This window comes from Phoenix dactylifera, unplaced genomic scaffold (genome assembly GCF_009389715.1).
Source record: "Phoenix dactylifera cultivar Barhee BC4 unplaced genomic scaffold, palm_55x_up_171113_PBpolish2nd_filt_p 001377F, whole genome shotgun sequence".
Lineage (NCBI taxonomy): Eukaryota > Viridiplantae > Streptophyta > Magnoliopsida > Arecales > Arecaceae > Phoenix > Phoenix dactylifera.
The window spans coordinates 64,814-84,230 of NW_024068701.1; the positions used below are offsets into that span (position 1 = coordinate 64,814).

General features: G+C 36.3%; 1 protein-coding gene across 2 annotated transcripts in view; it reads right to left on the reverse strand.

Moving 5' to 3' along the window:
• Window positions 1-19,417, reverse strand: part of LOC103704542 (ATP-dependent DNA helicase 2 subunit KU70) — a 29,878-nt gene that overhangs the window by 8,873 nt on the left and 1,588 nt on the right. For both annotated transcript variants that reach the window (XM_008787881.4, XM_039122146.1), the window contains exons 3-13: window positions 17,377-17,493; window positions 14,611-14,725; window positions 12,416-12,521; window positions 12,172-12,289; window positions 11,831-11,914; window positions 11,666-11,724; window positions 9,106-9,239; window positions 8,945-8,988; window positions 4,816-4,892; window positions 3,710-3,857; window positions 2,052-2,113 (exon numbers count right to left, since the gene is read on the reverse strand). In XM_008787881.4, the coding sequence (XP_008786103.2) occupies window positions 2,052-2,113; window positions 3,710-3,857; window positions 4,816-4,892; window positions 8,945-8,988; window positions 9,106-9,239; window positions 11,666-11,724; window positions 11,831-11,914; window positions 12,172-12,289; window positions 12,416-12,521; window positions 14,611-14,725; window positions 17,377-17,493 (1,064 nt within the window). The remainder of the gene's footprint in view (window positions 1-2,051; window positions 2,114-3,709; window positions 3,858-4,815; window positions 4,893-8,944; window positions 8,989-9,105; window positions 9,240-11,665; window positions 11,725-11,830; window positions 11,915-12,171; window positions 12,290-12,415; window positions 12,522-14,610; window positions 14,726-17,376; window positions 17,494-19,417) is intronic.

Here is a 19,417-nt window from a genome sequence, read left to right on the forward strand (position 1 = left end):
TTATTATATTACATTATACTATACTATGTTATAATTTTTCTTGTAGACCTTTTTCAGCTTTTGGATGAGCTAGAAAGTTGTTTCAAAATTTTTTACCAAGCACCTTAAAATCACCCAAGAGGACCAAAAGCTCTTCAAGTAACACTATTTCACCCTCCAAAAGTAATGCCAAATAAGGCCTTAAGTTATAGGCAGGTATGGAACCATACCTCAAAACCTTTACATGATTTTACAGGTAAAATTATATATGTACTGGAATATATCAAGAACAAGGTTCTAAAACTTGGTTGGGTTCCAGTTTTGGTCATCTAGATAGAACTTTGACATTGGTAGTTTTGATAGTTTAGCTCCCAGTTTGGGTCAAAGAGGTTTAGAGAAAGATTCCAATAAAAAATTAAGAAGAAACATCAAGAAAAGTTATTTCACATCATTTGTTGTATTTTGAGTTAGTTAGGACTTAGGAGCATAATTTACATAGTTTGGATGGTTTCACGTTGAAACTAAATTACTAATACAATAAATATATTATACTTTTCTCTATTCCTATAATTTTCCTACATTTTTTTACTATTTTCTAATAATTTCCTTACTTTCTCTATTTTTTATAATTTCTCGTATTCTCTCTAATTTTTACAATTAATTAAACTTTTCTCTAAGCATATTCTATTCTATTCTATTCCATTTTAATAACTCAACTAAGTAAGATAAAAAACATTTAAGCACATTTTATTGTATTTCATTTTACTCATCAGCTGAACATGAAAAATTCATTTATTTACCAAAAAAAATCATTTAAGCATATTTCCCTTTATTTATTAGAATAACCCATCTAAGCAAGAAAGATCCATCTAAACAAAAACCTATTTTATTTCACTATTTTATTTTATTATATTATTTTATGCTAAAGAACTAGAGAAGAAAAAAGCACTCATGCAAGTAAGAGAGAATCATAGGAACATGTATCTCTTTCCAATTAGTGAAGACACATCAAGACTGCATCTTGCCCACTATAGTGACAAAGCTTAGCCAAAGTAACATAGCTTAAAAAATCAGAGCCTTAGACGACTGTGACATTTCAAAAATATTAACAAATTGAACAAAATATTAGAAAAGGTTGAACATATATACTTATTAAACCAAAGAAAAAAGATCAAAAGCATTAATTTCAGTCAATTTCGGCTGAAACTTGGACAAAACTAGCAAAACTGACTGAAACCAAAAAAAATTGGCCAATTTCAGACTAGGCTACGCCAAAACAATTCGTTTCGGCACTTTAAACCATGATGGAGAGGCTATCAGGTGGGGGAAAGAAAATTCAAGGCATACATAAACCTATCTATGTATACAATATAAATAATGTATTAAAGAATGTTCAGTACCTAGGAGAAGTAGCTGCAGCTGTCCATTGAGGCCCCTTTATGTTTCTCACAAATAAAATGTGTCTTGATTAATGACATTAGTGAAATGAATCTTAAATGGTTATCATGAAAGAAAGCAGTAGGGGATGAAGGTTCACAAATCAGTTTGATCAAAATAAAGTGAATGGAATGCAGCTTGAGTTATCTGCCAGGTCAACAGAATTGTCTAAATTTAGCAATAAGAAATTTGTAAGCTGATCTCCTTGGATACCATGGTTATACTACCAGAAATGCCGAGAAAAAAAGATACTAGAAAGGCTCAACATCGGGAGTGAGGGATGTTGCACCTTAATTATGAACCTTGCTACGAAGAAATTTTTAACACAGAATTCAGAGAGTCAATTCCAGATGAATGAAACAAGGATTGTCAACAAATAGGAAAGCTTATGTAAAGTGAAAAAGGAAGTTTCAGACAAAAACATATGTTCAGTCTACAAATATAGAACCAAAATAATACTGGCACTTCAAAACTACAATGACGAATAATACAAGCCAGCCAGATAATGAAAACAGAAAATGTCTTAGTACTTGCTAAAAAAGATATCGATACTTCTTATATTTTCTATGCGAGCAATGATTTAGATTTTCTGCTCCACCTTAAGCTATTACAAGAATTAGCTATTACGTACTAACCGTTGAAAGCGTAACATTGACCTATGTAAAGCAATGAAAATGCGAGTACTTCCAACAATTTCCTGCATCATATGAAAAATGCGATTAATCACACCAAATGTAACAGTAAGCTTATGAGCTTTCTTTTTTGTGTGTGAGAGAGATAGAGAGAGAGGGGGGCATTTGATATCTAACAATGGATAATTGAACACTGAAGTCTGAACAGAAAGCTCCCTTTGGTAGACATAAATAAATAATATATGCAACAAAACATATGGAAGATCAACCTAAATTGGATATGTCCATTCCAAGTGATTTCGCTCACGGAATGTAATAGGCCGTTTACATTATCAACTTAAAGTGAACTTCAACATTTAATAATGACAGAATAATCAACAATACAAATATTAAAGACATTTCATATCATATGGCAAAACAACTAGTCTTTTAGCTCTCTCCTAAGCTTGAACTAAACCATGTAAATCCTTTTAGACTAGTTGTCCCGCACATTCCTTCCTCGGATGATAAGTCAGTTTGAGACTTCTAGATGCATGCACTACTCAATAAGCATCAATGAAATCTATCAATTTCGATAAGAATGCCAAATCATAAGTTGTTGAAGTAGCACATACAACGAAGAAATGTCATTTGTTATCCTGTTTCAAACTTAGAATTTGAATGCTTAAGGACTATTCATCCCAGCCCAAAATCCCACATTAAAGACATTAAAGACAAAATCTGAATTTGGTCGAATCAACTATCTTAAACAAGGCAGAGAGCAGGTTTGAAAAGTCCACAGTGGGTGGGATATCATGGGCCTAAGTCTCGAGGGAAAAGATTAGAGGCAGCAAGCAGGGGACTAGACCATGCACTTCAGAACAATAGGTGGGATCCGGCTTGCAAGTGTCAAGGAGAACCCAATGGCGACGGAGAACTGATTGCAATGGATTGCAGCGGCAAGTTAGGTGGACAAGCTGCAGCATTATCGCCATAGACACCAACCTTGTAACATTTGTTGCAGTGATAGGGCTCCCAAGCAGCAGGAGCAGATAGATGGGGGGCTAAAGAGAGGCAAAATAGGGTTGTCTATTATATCAAACTGATATATTTTCCTTTTCCCAACAAGCACTTGGTCTTATCTCCCTCTAGAGCATGTCCAGGGAGAGATGACCATATTAAAATGCATCTACCAAAAAGGGTGTACATATGATTCCCCTTATATGTGAATGACCATAAATCAAGGTTACGCAGAGCTATAGGTGGCACATTCCTGGCCTAAATTCATATGTGGCTGCAGTATTGGAATTAAGTAAAGCCTTCACCTGAAATTCTTCACACAAACCCTACCACAAATAAGGACTGTTTCGCTCTATCAACCCTAACTATAGCACTGCCTTTGGATTTCATTCACTAAGCAAACATTAGATTTTTGTTCCCCTTATGGTGTGTCTCGTACCATATGAGAATAATTTACATAAATATTTCATAAAAGAATCTTTTCAGAAAATCACTAATGGTTCCTCAAGTCTTTTGCCATTGATGATCATGTCATCAGAGTTCATGGTCACAATACAATTTCATCAAAGCAATTAACATTCTAGCAAGCAACATACCAAAACACTACCGAATCCATGAATGAAATTTTAAGCTTTAATCAAAATAAAAGGCAGCATTCTCACCTCATCAGTTGGAAAAATAAATGTAGATGGCCTCAAATTGTGATAATCTTTTAAACAATCCAATGGCTTGAATCCTAAAAGGTGAAGCTGACCGTCTGAAATGTTCTTTATCTTAGATAGTTCATCCATAGAAAATTTTATGATTTCACTGCAAAAATATAAGATTATAAGGCAAACAAACTAATTCAAAAGAGTCAGCGAACACGATAAAATTATACTCTCAGGCTGTGTTTGGCATCGTTAACACTTTTCTTTTTTTAAAAAAAAAGGAAATAGGAATTCTCTTCCATTTTTTTTAAGATTTCTGGCAACAGAAAACATGTTTGGTTCACTCTTTTTTGTTCTTAACTACGAGAGGAGCTGCTCAACGAGCTGGTGGGGAGATCGAGCATCGTTGATGGCCTCGTGGTCAGGGTGTTCACCAAGGGTCTCAAGGACAGAGCAGATCTGGGCAAGGACGAAGACGGCAGTGGCCATGGCGAAGTCCAGCATAGCTGTTCAGATGGCCACAAGGCCAGTACACGACATCGCCGTCCTCGCCAGCGGGGAGCTCCTCAAGGGTGTAGGGGAAGGTGGAGCAGGGGAGAAGGCAAGGGAGAGGAGGTGGGTCCAGTGAAGGAGGCCACAAGGCTGGTACGCGACTCTTGCACCTACCTTCTAAGTGCTTCGTAGTACCTTTTACTAATAGATTTGTTTCCTGCACCTACAACCGAATCCACTCATACACACACTCTATCCCATTTCAGGTAACTAAGGTCCCACATCTCGTGATCATCAAGACAATTTATAAAAGTAAAGCAATAATCATATCAATGAAGGAATTGTTGAACAAGTGGTCATAATACCACACCAGTTAGAGAAGGGACCTTAGCGGTCCTCATATACTCACAAGCCCATCAACCTAGCTTAAGCATTTGGGTTGGACTTTAGTAAGAATATATGCAAGAGTAACCAACTTTCCATCCTTAAAAGAAGTCATCTTATCAACTTGGGATACAAAAGTAGGAAACAAGTAAGACAAAATGATAAAAAAGAAATTACATGTAAACATGCCATGGAAAAGGTAAAATTTCATGCAAGCAAAAAACCAAGCCATGAATACCAACTTCTTATAAGGGTGAAAATATGTATGCGGCTCCTGAACTAGAGCTCCAGTGTCTGCGCATATAAAGGACCTTTCCGTCTGCCAAACCAACAAATGAACATATGTTATAGCACTATAGAAGAGCCTAAATAGTACAAAAAAGGGAACTTAATGGTAATGCTTCGAAATGTCTTTAAATGTGTTTTTTACTTCAAGTAATCATAAAATGTATCTTTGAGTATGTTCGAGTGACTACAAATTCTCAAGCATATAAGCTAGCGATGCAAATATATGATGCAAGAATATATGCAATAAGGAGACATCTTGTATATCTATGTGTATACAAGTACAGCACTATTAAAGATTATTTAAGCTTTGAAATTTCAAAAAGACGTGGAATCTCATCCTAAATCAGACAAATATTCATTAAATTAGGCAGCTTTAAAAAGTTAGCACTTTGAGATCTTACCTTAACATTACTTATGAATAGAGATATTATCTATGAGGTGGACTAGTAAAATAGTTGTCCAAGGTTTTAAATTTTGTGGGATGGGATGTATCACCGTCCAGCGTCATCCCGACACTTGGGATGGGGGATGTCTCTGGGCGCGCCAATCAAGATGCTATGGTGGCAGGACAATCCCATCATAACATTTGGGACAGTATACGTTCTGGCATCTTGCAGGACATTCCATAGGGATTTGAAACCATAATTTACAAATAGCTTATGACAATTATATTTTGAATAATCCGGTCCATAACCCAAGCCTAACTAGACTTGGGCCCAGGCCTAATCAAATCCACCTCCCCAACCCCTTTCTTTTCTTTCTCACACAACCACCCACTCTTCTGCCCGTACATGACGCCCCCTCCCTCACTCTCCTCTTCTTCACACGAGCGCCACCACAGCACCACCGCTTGTCTCTCGTTCCACCACCATCTACCCATGTTCCTTTGCTCCATCTCTCTTCATCACTCGCCCCATCTCCTCCCTTCTCTCTCCCGTAAATCCATCTGCCCTAATTTTTCTCCATTCTCTTCTCCGCAAGGGTTCAATGTGGTACATTAGACCTACTCCGCATAGGTTAAGTGGGGCAAAGCTACTCCACAAAGGTTAAATAGAGTATACTGGACTTACCCCACAAGGGTTAAATGTGGTAGACCTTCTCTGTAAGGATTAAATGCGGTACTTTAGACCAAGCCACACGGATAATGTGACCATAGTCTCATAGATTGATGAGTTGAGAACTATTTCGGAGAATAGCTTACAAATTGATATTTGATAATATATGCGAAATATTGATTGCAAAAATTCTATCTTTATTAACTATTAATTTGTTTATGCATCCATAATTTGTTAAAAACTTCTTTTATTGTACTTACTCGATCCATCTAGTTATTATTTTGGATACTTTTTGGGCTTTTTGCTCACTATTTATCTCTTTCTTTTCAGAGCCTAAGGCTTAGGAGCGGGCACGGAGTGCTTGGAGTGTAAGCTTAGAGCAACACCCAAGACCTACTATGGACCCAGCCTTGTTACTTTAGTTTCTTCTAGGGGAAACCATCTTTTGTAAATGTTGTTTTGGAGAACTTGTTAAACCTTGGAGTATCTGAGAAGTTGTCATGTTAGTATGTGGATTTGTTTTGATAGTTAGCTTGTGGTATTGTTAATTCTGGTTATTTTTATGCTTTGTGTGTGGCCAACCCAAGCTATTAGAAATCTAGATAGTTTGAAACTTTACGCTTGCCTATGTTTGTTAGGTAGTTGTTAGAATTGGTTAAATTGTTGTTGATAGGTTATCACCTTGCATGCTCGTGGGGCCTATCCTTATGCATAAAGAATGAGAGTTGCCACGTCTCTCAGCTTCCACCGCCAAGTTCAGGTCATGACAATATTAATGCACATAATTATATTAATCCACATATCATGTTCGTAAGCTGCAAGAAGTGCTACTAAAATTGAAAGATTACCCATTAACATAACCCAAATTTTTGGTGACCATCCATAGTTCTAAATTATTTTGCAGATATATCACTTCAGATATAGTGGTGCACATGCTTATTTTCTAAGCTATGAAGGTCTGCATTATTATAAGATTATTAAAAATAATTGAAATTGCAAGGATACCGAAGAATAAACTGACTGAAAAGTTCAGTGGGGCAGATCAGCACTACACTAACAAAGAACTTCAAAAATTCCAATAGCAGTCACCATTTGCAACACATAGTTCTATAAACTTACCTCAATGAACATGGAGTTATCTCCTAATAATAAAAGTTCTTTAAAAGAGCATTCATTTTCTCTTGCAGCATTATAGAAGTCAAATTGTCATTGCAAATTGAAGAGACACTTATAATTATATACAAAAAATCTCTATGACAATAGCTTCACTAAAATTGGTTTGGAAAATTATGACCTTATCTCCATCACTCAGATATTCCAGTAGTAATCACACTCTGCAACATAGTCATAAATAGATAACAGCTGAACCGAACAAACATGAAGTTTTGCTTCTTTATAGCAAGTGAACACACAAAATTGAAATGATAACGAATGAGAGGTCTTGGAATGTTCTACCAATTGAGGCCCACGCAATACATTAATAAAGCTAGGCTGAACTTTAAGATTTTCAGCCACAATCACACTAGGCCCATTGGTATGCACAGCGAAAAAGTCCCTATGACAAATGCCTCAATAAAGTGGCTGTACGAAAATTATAACCTCAACTGAGTAGATTGTTCACTGAATGCAGTACAAAGCATCCTAAAGAGCCATATCTGTAGCATTTCCTGATCTTTGTCCACCATATTCACTGTCTCTTGGCCCAAATTTCCCTTTCTTTTACTTCATTTCTTCTTCATGACTTCAGAGCATCCTTCAAAGTCGCACGAAGCACAAGGACTTCAAACGTCTTATCATTCACTATTCAAACTTGATAAATTCACTCCCTAAATGGTGCAGTTTTGGAAAACTTGATAAAAGAAGGTGCCGATGAACATTATGATTATTCTAAAACCATAACTGGAAGATCAACATCAAAGGTCACTAGTCACATAAAAAATTGTTGCAGAAACAAAGGAACCTCTTAGCCAACTGGCTGAATAGATGGTCCAAGTACCTTCAAAATCTACTTTCTAATACCATAAACACACCTATGATCTTAAGCAGGGTTATGAACCATGCTTGGCCCAGGATTGCCTTAAATTTAATTTGGGCCTTCAATTTGGGACATGGTACAATCCCATCTTAATTGGCTAGGTCCTAGACCAGCCCTGCAAACAGGCCCTACTTCACAAGATATTTCCAAGATTATACAGAAGCTTTAAACAAAAGCGAACACAACAGAGATCAAAATTCGAATCACTCAAGACATGCAGAAAATGATCTTAAAATAGGCAAACTAACAAAAAAAAACAAAACAGAACAACAATATCAAGGATATCATTTGAAAAATGCATGAGGAATTTGTTCATATAGAAACTGGCATAATTAATAGATATGAAGACATCAATCAATGGGCCTATCGACATCAGAATGTATCTGTCTCACTTACACATCACCTCACTGGTTTCACACTTCTGATTATAGATCTAAAGCCACATAAGGAAATGTTGTTCACTAATAATGGGTATTTGCTCCATAGACATTGCTTTAGCCCAATGAAAAATGGACACAAGCAAAAAATAAAACAGGATTATCTAGTGTTCCTTCATGCTGCATATTTTTACAAGAATATTCCAAATGGCCCATCAAGCCTAGTTTTACTTTAACATTTAAATTTTAGACAATAATATAGCAGTAAATTAGGAGATTTTTTTTTCTCTTTCAGCAAAACCTACTTGCACTAGAAATCTAGAATATGCAAACATACACATTCAATTCTATCTTGAACATGTTACTTTCTTAGCAAAGCAATAATTTATAGGGTTAGCAAGCCAAAATTCACAAAATACACCAACCTTGCTTTTATCATTGCATTTACCTTAGGTCCTTATATAAAAGTGACATATAGAAGAATATTCAAATTATAATTTAATGAATTTAAAAGAGGGGGTGCAGGATTAAACAAGGCTGTGTAGCACCAAATACAATACTTGTATATTTTGGGGGGTGCAAGAAGCAGAACACTTTTACAGAGTATTACCCTCACCTTTAATGGAAGATTAGTAACAGAATCAAGCCACATTATTTGTCCTAAAAAGAACAAAGCAACAAATTCCTCAATTAATAATATGAACATCACAAGGGAGTGTCTTCGTGACACCTAATTAAAAGACTACGAAAACACTTGGATAACAGTGGCGCATATACCTGGTGAGGTTGGGCGGATCAAAGCATATGTATTCACTTCAATACAGATGTCATTTGCAATAGAGAATCTGATGGTTTTGACTTTGCGCTTCTTAAACATTCGTTTTCTCAGCTGATCTGTCATATCTTCCAATCTGATATACACAATTACCAAATCAAACAACAAAGGAAGAGCAGGATGAAATCTAAACAAAGATTCCATGTGATTGCAAAATTAAGAATGTAGACAATAAGTTGCTTATAAAATAGACCATGATCATGGAACAGGGCAGACCATTCTCAGCAAACTCCGTAACTCAAACCTCCAGGATCAGATATCTGTCTAGAAACTAACATTAATGTAAGTCATAAGCATGCCTACAATTCTACTTTATGTATTAGCTGCAAAGCAGCCAAATGAATAAAAAATGGCACCACTTTTAAGTGGCTAAGAGATGAGACAAAAGGCTGCCACAGTTCAGCATAAGACATAAGCATAGTCATGCATGAACAGGCAACCCAATCAGCCGCTGCTGAAGTAATAAATTGAGGGTGTGACAATTTATATGGTATCATAGCGTAAGTGAATAAATCATAAGCCGTAGAGTCAGACATAGGATGTGTAGGTGGACAGACACTAGGAATACTGGGATGTTAATTTATAATGATTGTGACATAAATTATCTTAATAAATTTATAACTAATTGATACGTTTATTAAGAGTTTGCTGCTATCTGACAGATATAGGTTAAGATGCCTCCACGTTGGACATCAAAGGCTGCTCAAGATGTTGTTAGAGAGGCATCAAACCAACAGGATAGTGGCACTTCCCAACAGGTTGGTGGCACTCATCAACGGGAAGGAGTCATTGATTCTGCTAGGAACCATCAGAAAAAACAACCGGAACCTAATATAGCCCAACTAATGCAGACATTAGTTGGAATGATGCAAACATAGCAACAATTGTAGCAACAGTTACTGCAACAATGATAAATGCAACAACAAGTGCAAACACAGCAACAATTGTAGCAACAGTTACTGCAACAATGATAAATGCAACAACAAGGATGTGAAGAGCGGCAAGAGCAGTGAAGAAACATTGCAGAGTCTAAGAAGCTGGCTCCACCAGCTTTTAAGGGGACTATAGAACTGTTAGAAGCTGAAAATTGGCTTATGGAGATAGAGAAAGCATGTGTTGTTCAAAGATGCCGTGATGATGAGAAGATCCTTTATGCATCCTGTATGTTGCAAGGTGAGGCATTCAATTGGTGGCGGATGCTGGAATGCAAATATGAACACGATAGGGAGTCACTCACTTGGGAAAGATTCCGAGGAGCATTTTATTTAGATTTGGTTTTGAATTGATGTATTTTGCATACTTATTTTTAGTATATTATTATTTATCTTATGGATTGATTTATCTAGTTAAAGTATTCATTGTTTACTGGGCTGGAAGCTCATGATTCGAAATCTTACTATTTTTACAGATTTCGAGAACTAGCTTGACCTAGGGTTGCATTATGGGAGAGCGACTAGAGCCAGAAATTTTGGCATCTTTAGTTTAGGTTCCAGTTTTGTTAAAGTTTGATGCAAGACTTTTGAATATTGCACATTTTGTGAGACATTTAATTTTGATTTAATTATTTAAATTAAAAGTTATCTAAATTTATTTCGTTATTTGTTTATGATATCATGTAGAGATGCCATGCATGTTTGTGGAGAGAGTTTCCTATAAGCATGTGACAGTTGCCGTAACCTCCAACTCACGATCTCGGGTTGAGAGCATGATAGAAAGTCATGCCTTTATCATGTCTAGGCCCAAAATAAATTCAGACGGTGTATATCTAATATGATACAAACCAACTGATGTATATATAGTTCTTATATATTATTTTTATCAACAAGAATTCAAGCTATTATGTAAAATAGCTTTTAAAAAGTGCGAGCGATATTCAAAAGTAAAGCAAGCAAGAGCCTTTTCCCACGGAAAATTAAACTAGAAGAGCAACTTAATCGTAGAAGTTTAAGAGACAAGAGAAGCAGCTTAGGTTTCCTTTCTTTCAAAAACCATTGCTTAGCCCCCTAGGTTTAAATTCCATGAAGCTGTTCTAGGATTGTAACTAAAGGAATGATGATGTAAAGGACATTTGTGACTCAACACATATGGCATGGGCCTATGGGCTGTCAAGGCTCGCAAAGCTAATTTTGGTTGGGCCTACCACCCAGGGATTGTAGCCCTCTAAAAGGCATTTGTGATACAACACATGGCATGAGCAACAAAAGCTTGCAGAGCTAATTCGGGTTGGGCCTACTTTGTGGAAATTGTAGGGCCTTCTAAACAAGGTAAGGCTACGAGGCCTTTGTGACACTCTTATTTCGGTCTTTTCATTAGTTACTTTTAATTACTCCTACTTTGGCCTTTGTGACACTCTTACTTTGGTCTTTTAATTACTCATGCAAGTTAATTAGATGGAAGGAGAGTCTAACTGAGATATGCAAGTTCAATATAATTTATATGAAACTAACCAATTTTTAGAAATCTTAATAACTTTCAAAAGACAAAGTTGTTCAGCTAGCATACATTTCACCTGCAGATGGCAAAAACTGGGATATATCATCACCTTCCAATCCAAGCAATTCCTGCAATACCAAGAGTGCAATACTTTTTATTGATGCAAATGAATCCATATCCAACACCATTTGACTGAAGAAAGCATTAGATATTGTTGAAAGAGGTTAAACATACAGCATAAAAAATGGATACGTTGAACTCCTCATCTGGCCAACTCAAAGGAAGAAGCTCAATTGAGATGCCAAGGTCTTGTGTGTCCTAGAGAACATGTAAGAAATTGGAAGTTATTAAGTAAATATTGATATGAAAAATTTAAACCACAAGACAAATGCAAGCACATATTTGTGTGTACTTATGTTTGTGCATATGTGTGTCTGTGGGTGTCTGCGACTTAGAGGACATCTGATAATTTACTAAATAAATGTTAATGCATAAAAAACTAAGTCACAAAACAAATGCATGCTTGCATGCAAGCATTCATGCATGTGTTTCTGTCGATGACAAAGCAGCAGTACTTTAGCACGTTGTAGTGTCATCCTAATCATGTCTGTTTTCGTTGCCCCTGTTATACTCCCAAAAGGATCATCTTCATTAGTGAATAGTAGAATTCGCTTGCTCACAGATTTTGCGGATCTGAGAAATTATCAAATAACAAGGATACAAGATTTAATTAGTAGAAGCACATGGCACAGTTAAAAAACAGGATGATCAGTGATGGTGGGTGGGGCATTGTAAGGAAGAAGGGAGTGCAAATCCTACCCCTTGCGCAATAGTGCCTGTGCAACCCAAAGAGCATTGTATAAGGAATTCTCTCGAGATCCAGAAACAATACCATATCGACTCCCAATGTTGCTCATAAATCTATCTGCATGGTCTCATAATCAGGAGTTGACTCGTCATGAAAAATAAGATTCAGAATATTCATGTATTTTCACTCCTTTTCAATTATTAACAAGCATGTTTTTTTTCTCAACAAGAGAGAGAGAGAGAGAGAAACGAGGCATATCAAGTTAGTATTTCGGAAGTTGTAACAGAGGAAATGTATCAGAGTTGCAGAACTGCTTGTCTTAATGCAATAAGAACAATGGATTGTGATTCTCTATCAGATATTAGGACTGCAAATGGATTGGGTCAATCCATGAACCTAACCTAGTTAGGCCCAGTCCAACCCAGCATTTTAGACTGTTAAGGACTGGGTCTACAAATGGCCTGTTTGAAAACTTGGTTCTGGCACATATGTTTTCTGACCCAGCTCAGACCTGAACCAACCCATGTACTAAATGAGTTTAAATTGGTCAAACGATAGATGACCCAATATAGATCAGCCTCGTAAAATTAGACTCAACACAAAAACCCATGATTTTGTAATCTCTAAACCCTCTATCACTCACCCAATGGCTATGTTTAGGTTTGAATATGGTGTTTTATTTAGAGGTTGAAGGCTCAATTAAGGTTGAATCATGTTTGTGCCAGTGACATTAGGGGTAACAGTCCACACTACTTCCCCTTTTTTGTTCTCTACACTTACCTATCGTGCATGTTGTTATTATTCTATTTTAAGCATAGAATAAATTGTCTAAGTTCTACTTATCTTGCATGGAACCCAAATCTAGACCAACTCACTCTCAGACCCAAATGCACGGTGTTGGGTTTTGGCCATCCTAAATAACCTGAAGTGTGTAGAAGCTTTTCCATGAACCTGAACCAACTCAATTATTCAACAGGTTGGGTCCACATCTAAAATCATGACCCAAAAGCTCGTGTCCAGGTGCCTGGCCCAATCGTAGGCCTACCAAACATGAAGAGGTCCGACAATGTTTTTGAGCTTAAGGGTTTTTTTTCCATGAATCAAATACTAGCACTTGAATTCAAAATTTTAATGGCTTCTTCCACTTGTGTAGAATGTTGTATTATTTAACACTGCCCTTGTTTAACTATAACCTGAACCATAATATCGGGATTGCTTATTATCTAAATCTGACAACTCTTATTTTGCATGTGATAAATTAGTATTGTGTATGAACAGTCTCTATAAGATTCACTACCACAAAGAATTCTTTTACAGGGAAATACTTGAAGGAGGGTGTATTTGAAAGATTAGTAGACCGCCTTTGTAGCAAACATACACTTTGATAGTGCCTTTGGAAAATGTTTTTAGTTTAAATAAGAGAAAACAATATATACATAGCTGATCAAATGAGTGTTACAATAATTTATTCTATTTTTCAAGAGAGAGATGGTCTAAGGACAAAGTAGGAAAACAAAAGAAACAATAGGTGGGACGCCCTAATAGTTGCACAGGAGTTTTAGCTGAATCAACTAATTGAACGAACTGAGAACAATCTCCTATGGATGTCTACTTAACTAGCTTTTGGTTATATCTAAAGGTTAAAAAACCAATGGGACATTGGTCGGTTGGCTGGCACTTCTCCTTGGCAAGCTCCACAAAACCGGTACCAAAAATTGTACCAATATGTTGACAGTTTGGTACGTTAAGTTCAGTATGGTGCAGAACACACCATGTGCCGAGGCAGGCTTCCAACACTCTTTTCTCACTCCGTCCTCGGTACTAGCTAAAACTGGGTAGTACAAGTCATTACCAGGCGATACAGGATGATTCCGCTCAGTCTACACTAGTACTAGCAAGTTTGGCTTACAAACCAAACCGAATCTTGGTACATGGTATGGTCAGTACAGGACTATAAGTGATGGAATGGCAGACTTTGCACCTTGGTACTTACAAAAGAGGTTCCAAGTTCAATTAGGAAAGGTGGTACTGCCACATTTCTTCTCAAAAATAAAAAATATATATATCCAAAGGTTACAAACAAACTAGCAAATTTTCTAAACTTCTGATTATTATGACATGAGATGACAATTATTTGATATCTTCATGGAACAAACATTAGATACAATTGTTAGAAAAAAAAATATAAATCATCTCTAACAATTACCTTCTACATAAGAGAGCTCTTTAATTAACCTTGCTGTTGGCCTATCAAGACATTCTCTGTCCATAACATTGAAGACATAGACCCCATTTAAATCCTGTAAGTTTTTCTTTTCCTTCTGTAACAAGTAGAAAGCATAACATGTGATGAGTTTTTAACAAGAAATACATTATCTCAGAAACAGAAATGCATGCAGCCAAGTAGTTCAAATTATGAAGAATAAGTTATCATTAGATAGATATAAAACTATAGATGCAAGTATACAAACCATCAAATGGCCATACACAAAAATATCAGGTAGATATGGTTTATGATTCCATGTGATTACTCCAAGGATGTATAAATTATCAATTAATAGATTAGTTTACAATTGCTATACATAATTCAGTACAATCAAGGAATTCCACATACTTTCTTATATTAAAATTTCTTCATCCTCTATTCAATCAATGCCTACAAGGTTTACAACAAAGGTTTCTCCATAGACTTTGCCAATTTCAATCATCACTGGATATCAACATTACACCCATGAGAAGCCAATGCCAATTTTGATAGCTCGAGATAAGCTAAATAGTAAACTAGACCTATTTTGATCAGGACAGACAACTTTTTTGCAAATTGGCTGGGGTAAAGGTGGGAATTTCATTAGGGGGAGTACCACTGTTACTTAGTAGATGAATATTGAACTCTAATAGCAGTCTTCTCTTACCAAAAATAAACATAAAGTATAAATACTTTTAGGATTTAATTAAAAAAAACATATTTCAACATTTTCTTTTACTAAGAAATCATCATTTGGCTCCAAATTTTCAGCACTTCATTTTCAGAGAATTTGTCAAACTTTTTACTAAATGTAATAGATATATGAACAATTTGATCTACAAAGTTCTTCGATTCATCCTTTTCTCTTTATTTTGACTTGACTTGGTTGATGATCGTCATTATACTATGAGTTTTTTTCTTTTTTTTGACACTACTGGTTTGCATTTGGCTTTTGTGGGTTCTCACCAGTTAATTTAGAGTTTCAATTGGCCTGCTAGTTCCCAACTTAGCACAACTGTGGCAAATTCAAAATGCACAATCCTCAACCTCAGCATTATGCAGGTAAAGAGAGGTGAAGGCAAAATAATGGAAATGAGTGAAGGTGTGGAGAAGGAAGTAGGATGAGGGAATGGCAGAAGAGAGAAGTAGGAAAGTTAAGTGTCTGTTCTAGGGTTAGGTAAATTTTATTTATTTATTTATATTTTATTTTAAAAAAAATATTCATGTTTATAAGTATATATAATTGTTTGCACTTTAGGTTTGACTAGGGTTGCAAGCTTGAGTTCTGCTTAATTAGAGCTCATTAGAAACCACGCTGAGCTCAAACATTTTCAGAGCTCGGTTCATAGACAAGCCGAGCCTGAACACTTTGTAGTGCAAAAATAGGGGAAAGCTTGACGTAGCTCAATTAAAGCTCAGCTAAAAACTTAGCCAAGCTTGAGCAGATTATGTTACACTTTGCTCAAGCTCAAGCCAAGCTTGAGCAGCTCCTCAATATTCTAAGTCGAGCCCGAGCAGCTTGATGCTCAGCTCGTCTCGGCTTATTTGCACCCTAGGCTTGACCAAAAGCAACCAAAAACTAGCCCAAAAGAATTTTCATCTAAGAAACTGGCCAAGGCATGGCTTGAAGCCTGAATTTTCAAAGGTAATTTTATACACAATCTAGCATATGCCAAACTTTGTGCTAATCATAATGGTTTCAAGACCCATTTCTACAAGACATTGTAGCTTGCTAAGAAAGAAGCATTGTTGCTTTAAACCAATTTCATTTGAGCTAGTAGTTGCTCAGTATCAGAAATAAGACCTGTGTGACCCTATTTAAAGCCAATAATAATCGAGGGTACACAAAGCTATCCTCCATAATGTTTCTCATACAAGATCTAAAAAAAAGCCCTTCCACATAATACTTATAAGCAAGGTTTGTGTTACCGGATTACCAGCCAAATCAGTTTGGCACGGCATGGATCATTACTGCACCATTCTAAGACGAACTGAAACAAGAAAAGGGAGGGGAAGAGGGAGGAAGAGGGAGAAAGAGAGGGAGGGAGGGGGAGAAAGAGAGGGAGGGAGGGAGAGAGGAAACCCTCATCAGGGTTCTTGTCCTCGGCCCGGTGGGCGGCTCCGCCTCCATCTTTGGTCCCGCCAGGGGACTCCTCTAAGGTTTCCTCCACTCCGGCTTTTGCTCAACTTCCATAGACCTCTTCAGAGAGGGAGAGAAGACATTGAGAGTAAGAGAGAGAACGATCGAGCAAGAGGGGGAGAGGGAGAGGGATTGAGCGAATTGGGTCCATGAGAGCTGGGAGGCTCATGGTTTTATCAAGGACCAAATAGAAAGGGAGAGAGATTGAGCGAATTAGGACCACAACACAAGAGGCTTGTTATTTTATTAAGGATTGAAATCACTGAACCATCCAGACCGCCCGAACCGTTCCAATTCTTGACTGGTTCAGTACAACCCAAACTGTCCGGTTCCGTATAGTGAGGCTAACACTGCTTACAACTAACAGCACTAACAACTTCCACTCTAGGTGCTTGTTATGATCATCAATTTTCAAAAATGATAAATTCAAATCTTAGAAAAAAAAAAAAGATGGGTTTAAAACACCACAGTTCAATAAGGGAGGCTTGTATAAACCTGAGCACCTACAGATTACAAATATACAATTGCTAAAGAAATGAAAATGAATAAAATATGAATATAAAAACCCAATAAGATCAACAGCTTACGGTGTTAAAGAAACAAACTGCAACTTCATCATAGGATCTACCAATAATTTGGGCCATCAATGACTGGGAAATGCAGTTTATTGCAGCATGAAAATGTGTTTCTGGTTTCTCATCTTCCTGCAAGCAACAATAAAACCAATTACCAAGAATATTTTATTAGTGCTGACATCAAAGCAAATGAGCAATACCATGCTCTTATGATGCTGGTTTTCAAATGATAATATAACTATATAAGCATCAAAATACATAAATGTTTGTAAGGAGATTCAAACTTTATGTTCATATGAGTAGCTTTTATTTACAAACCATTCCTTTTCAAGATTGAAATTAATGACAAACAAAGCTAAGCCAATGCTAAGTTGATTCCATGAAGAAGATTTGGGTCGGAACAAAATTCAATTTAAGAAGTCAGCCATGAATCTTCAAAATACAAAGAAATAACAATAAATTACAAACTCCATCAACGGATAATATGTTTAATTTCAATACCTTGTGAGGTGATGTAGGCATGCAAGAGGTTGATGATGCTTATTATGCACCTACAGGGCTTAGCAATAGTCATTGACTCATAATATATTGGTCTAGCAAAGAACAATTACGTAGTGAGCATCAAATATCATGCTATCAATCTATATTTCAGCTTATAGATGTGCCCAGGGATCATGAATGTATAAATGACGTATTATGCATGTCGTACTATAGCGATGATCCCAGTGGAGCTGTCTAACTCAATGAGAAGCAAGAATTCACCAAAAGTGAGCTGAGATAGGTAATGCTTAAATCAATATATGAAGCAAGGTGCCATCAGCACTATTGAGAATAGTTTAAATCCAGATAACTAACAAGTTCAATTTACTATGCAAATGGTCCAAATAACCAAAACCGGAACCATAACTATCTAGCCATTTTCCAACTATTTGGGTTTGGCTCTATGGATCCTTATTTGCCAAGTATTCCTATTTAGGGCCAGCTTTGATATTACTCCAAGTTTCTACATATCCTTCCTTAAAAGCTCTATCCATGTCACCTTAAATCTTTCCTTCCTTTTCTTAACACCTTCAACATAACTCTCTTAACTCGAGCCTCTTTAGGTCTTCCTTCGTTGTACATGTCCATACCATCTCAACTGATTTTTCATTACTTTGTCCTTAGTTTGTGCAACTCCTACAGCTCCTCTAATATATTCATTTCTCGTTTTATCTTTTCTAGTTGTATCACATACCCATCTTAGCATTCTTATTTCAGCTATGTTCAACTTATTTTCATGCACTTTCTTTATTGTCCAACACTCTAAGCCATACAATATTATTTTATAAAATTTTTCTTTATGTTTCCTAGGTATACACCTGCCTATCACATAATATTCCAAAAGCACCTCTCCACTTCATCCAACCGGCTCCAGTTCTATTATACATACATATATATACATATATTCGTCTATCTCCTCGTTATTTTGTACAATACAGATCCTAAATAACAAAACTGTCACTTTTTGGCATCTCTTGGTCATCAATTTTAATTGGTATCATATCTTCATTTTTTTAGGTAAATTATCATATTTTCATTCTCATTCTCACAAAATTTACATTTCATATACTCTATCTTCATTCAACTAATCTTTAAGCCCTTATCCTCTAAAGTTTTTCTCTACAAGTCCAATGTAATATGGAATCTTTTCTTCTCATGAATCAGCACTATATCATCTGCAAATAACATATATCATAATATATCTTCCTAAATATTAGCAGTAAGTTCATCCATAAGTAGTGCAAAAGGATATGATCCAAATCATATTAACAAATTGCACCGACGAGGTATCTGCTATTTTTGTCAAGTAAGCTTCAATCATGATGATGTCACAAAAGTGAAATTCCTCAAAACTATTCAAAGATGAGGTATGCCGATAAGGTTTAAAATGTTTAAGCCCAAAATATGAGTAGAAGGCTTGCATTCCCGAGAAATGGTGCACTGCATCTCATGCATAGAGGGCATGGATCACATTTTTTTTCTAGGTGAATTCAGGTTGTGGCAGCGAGTCTTA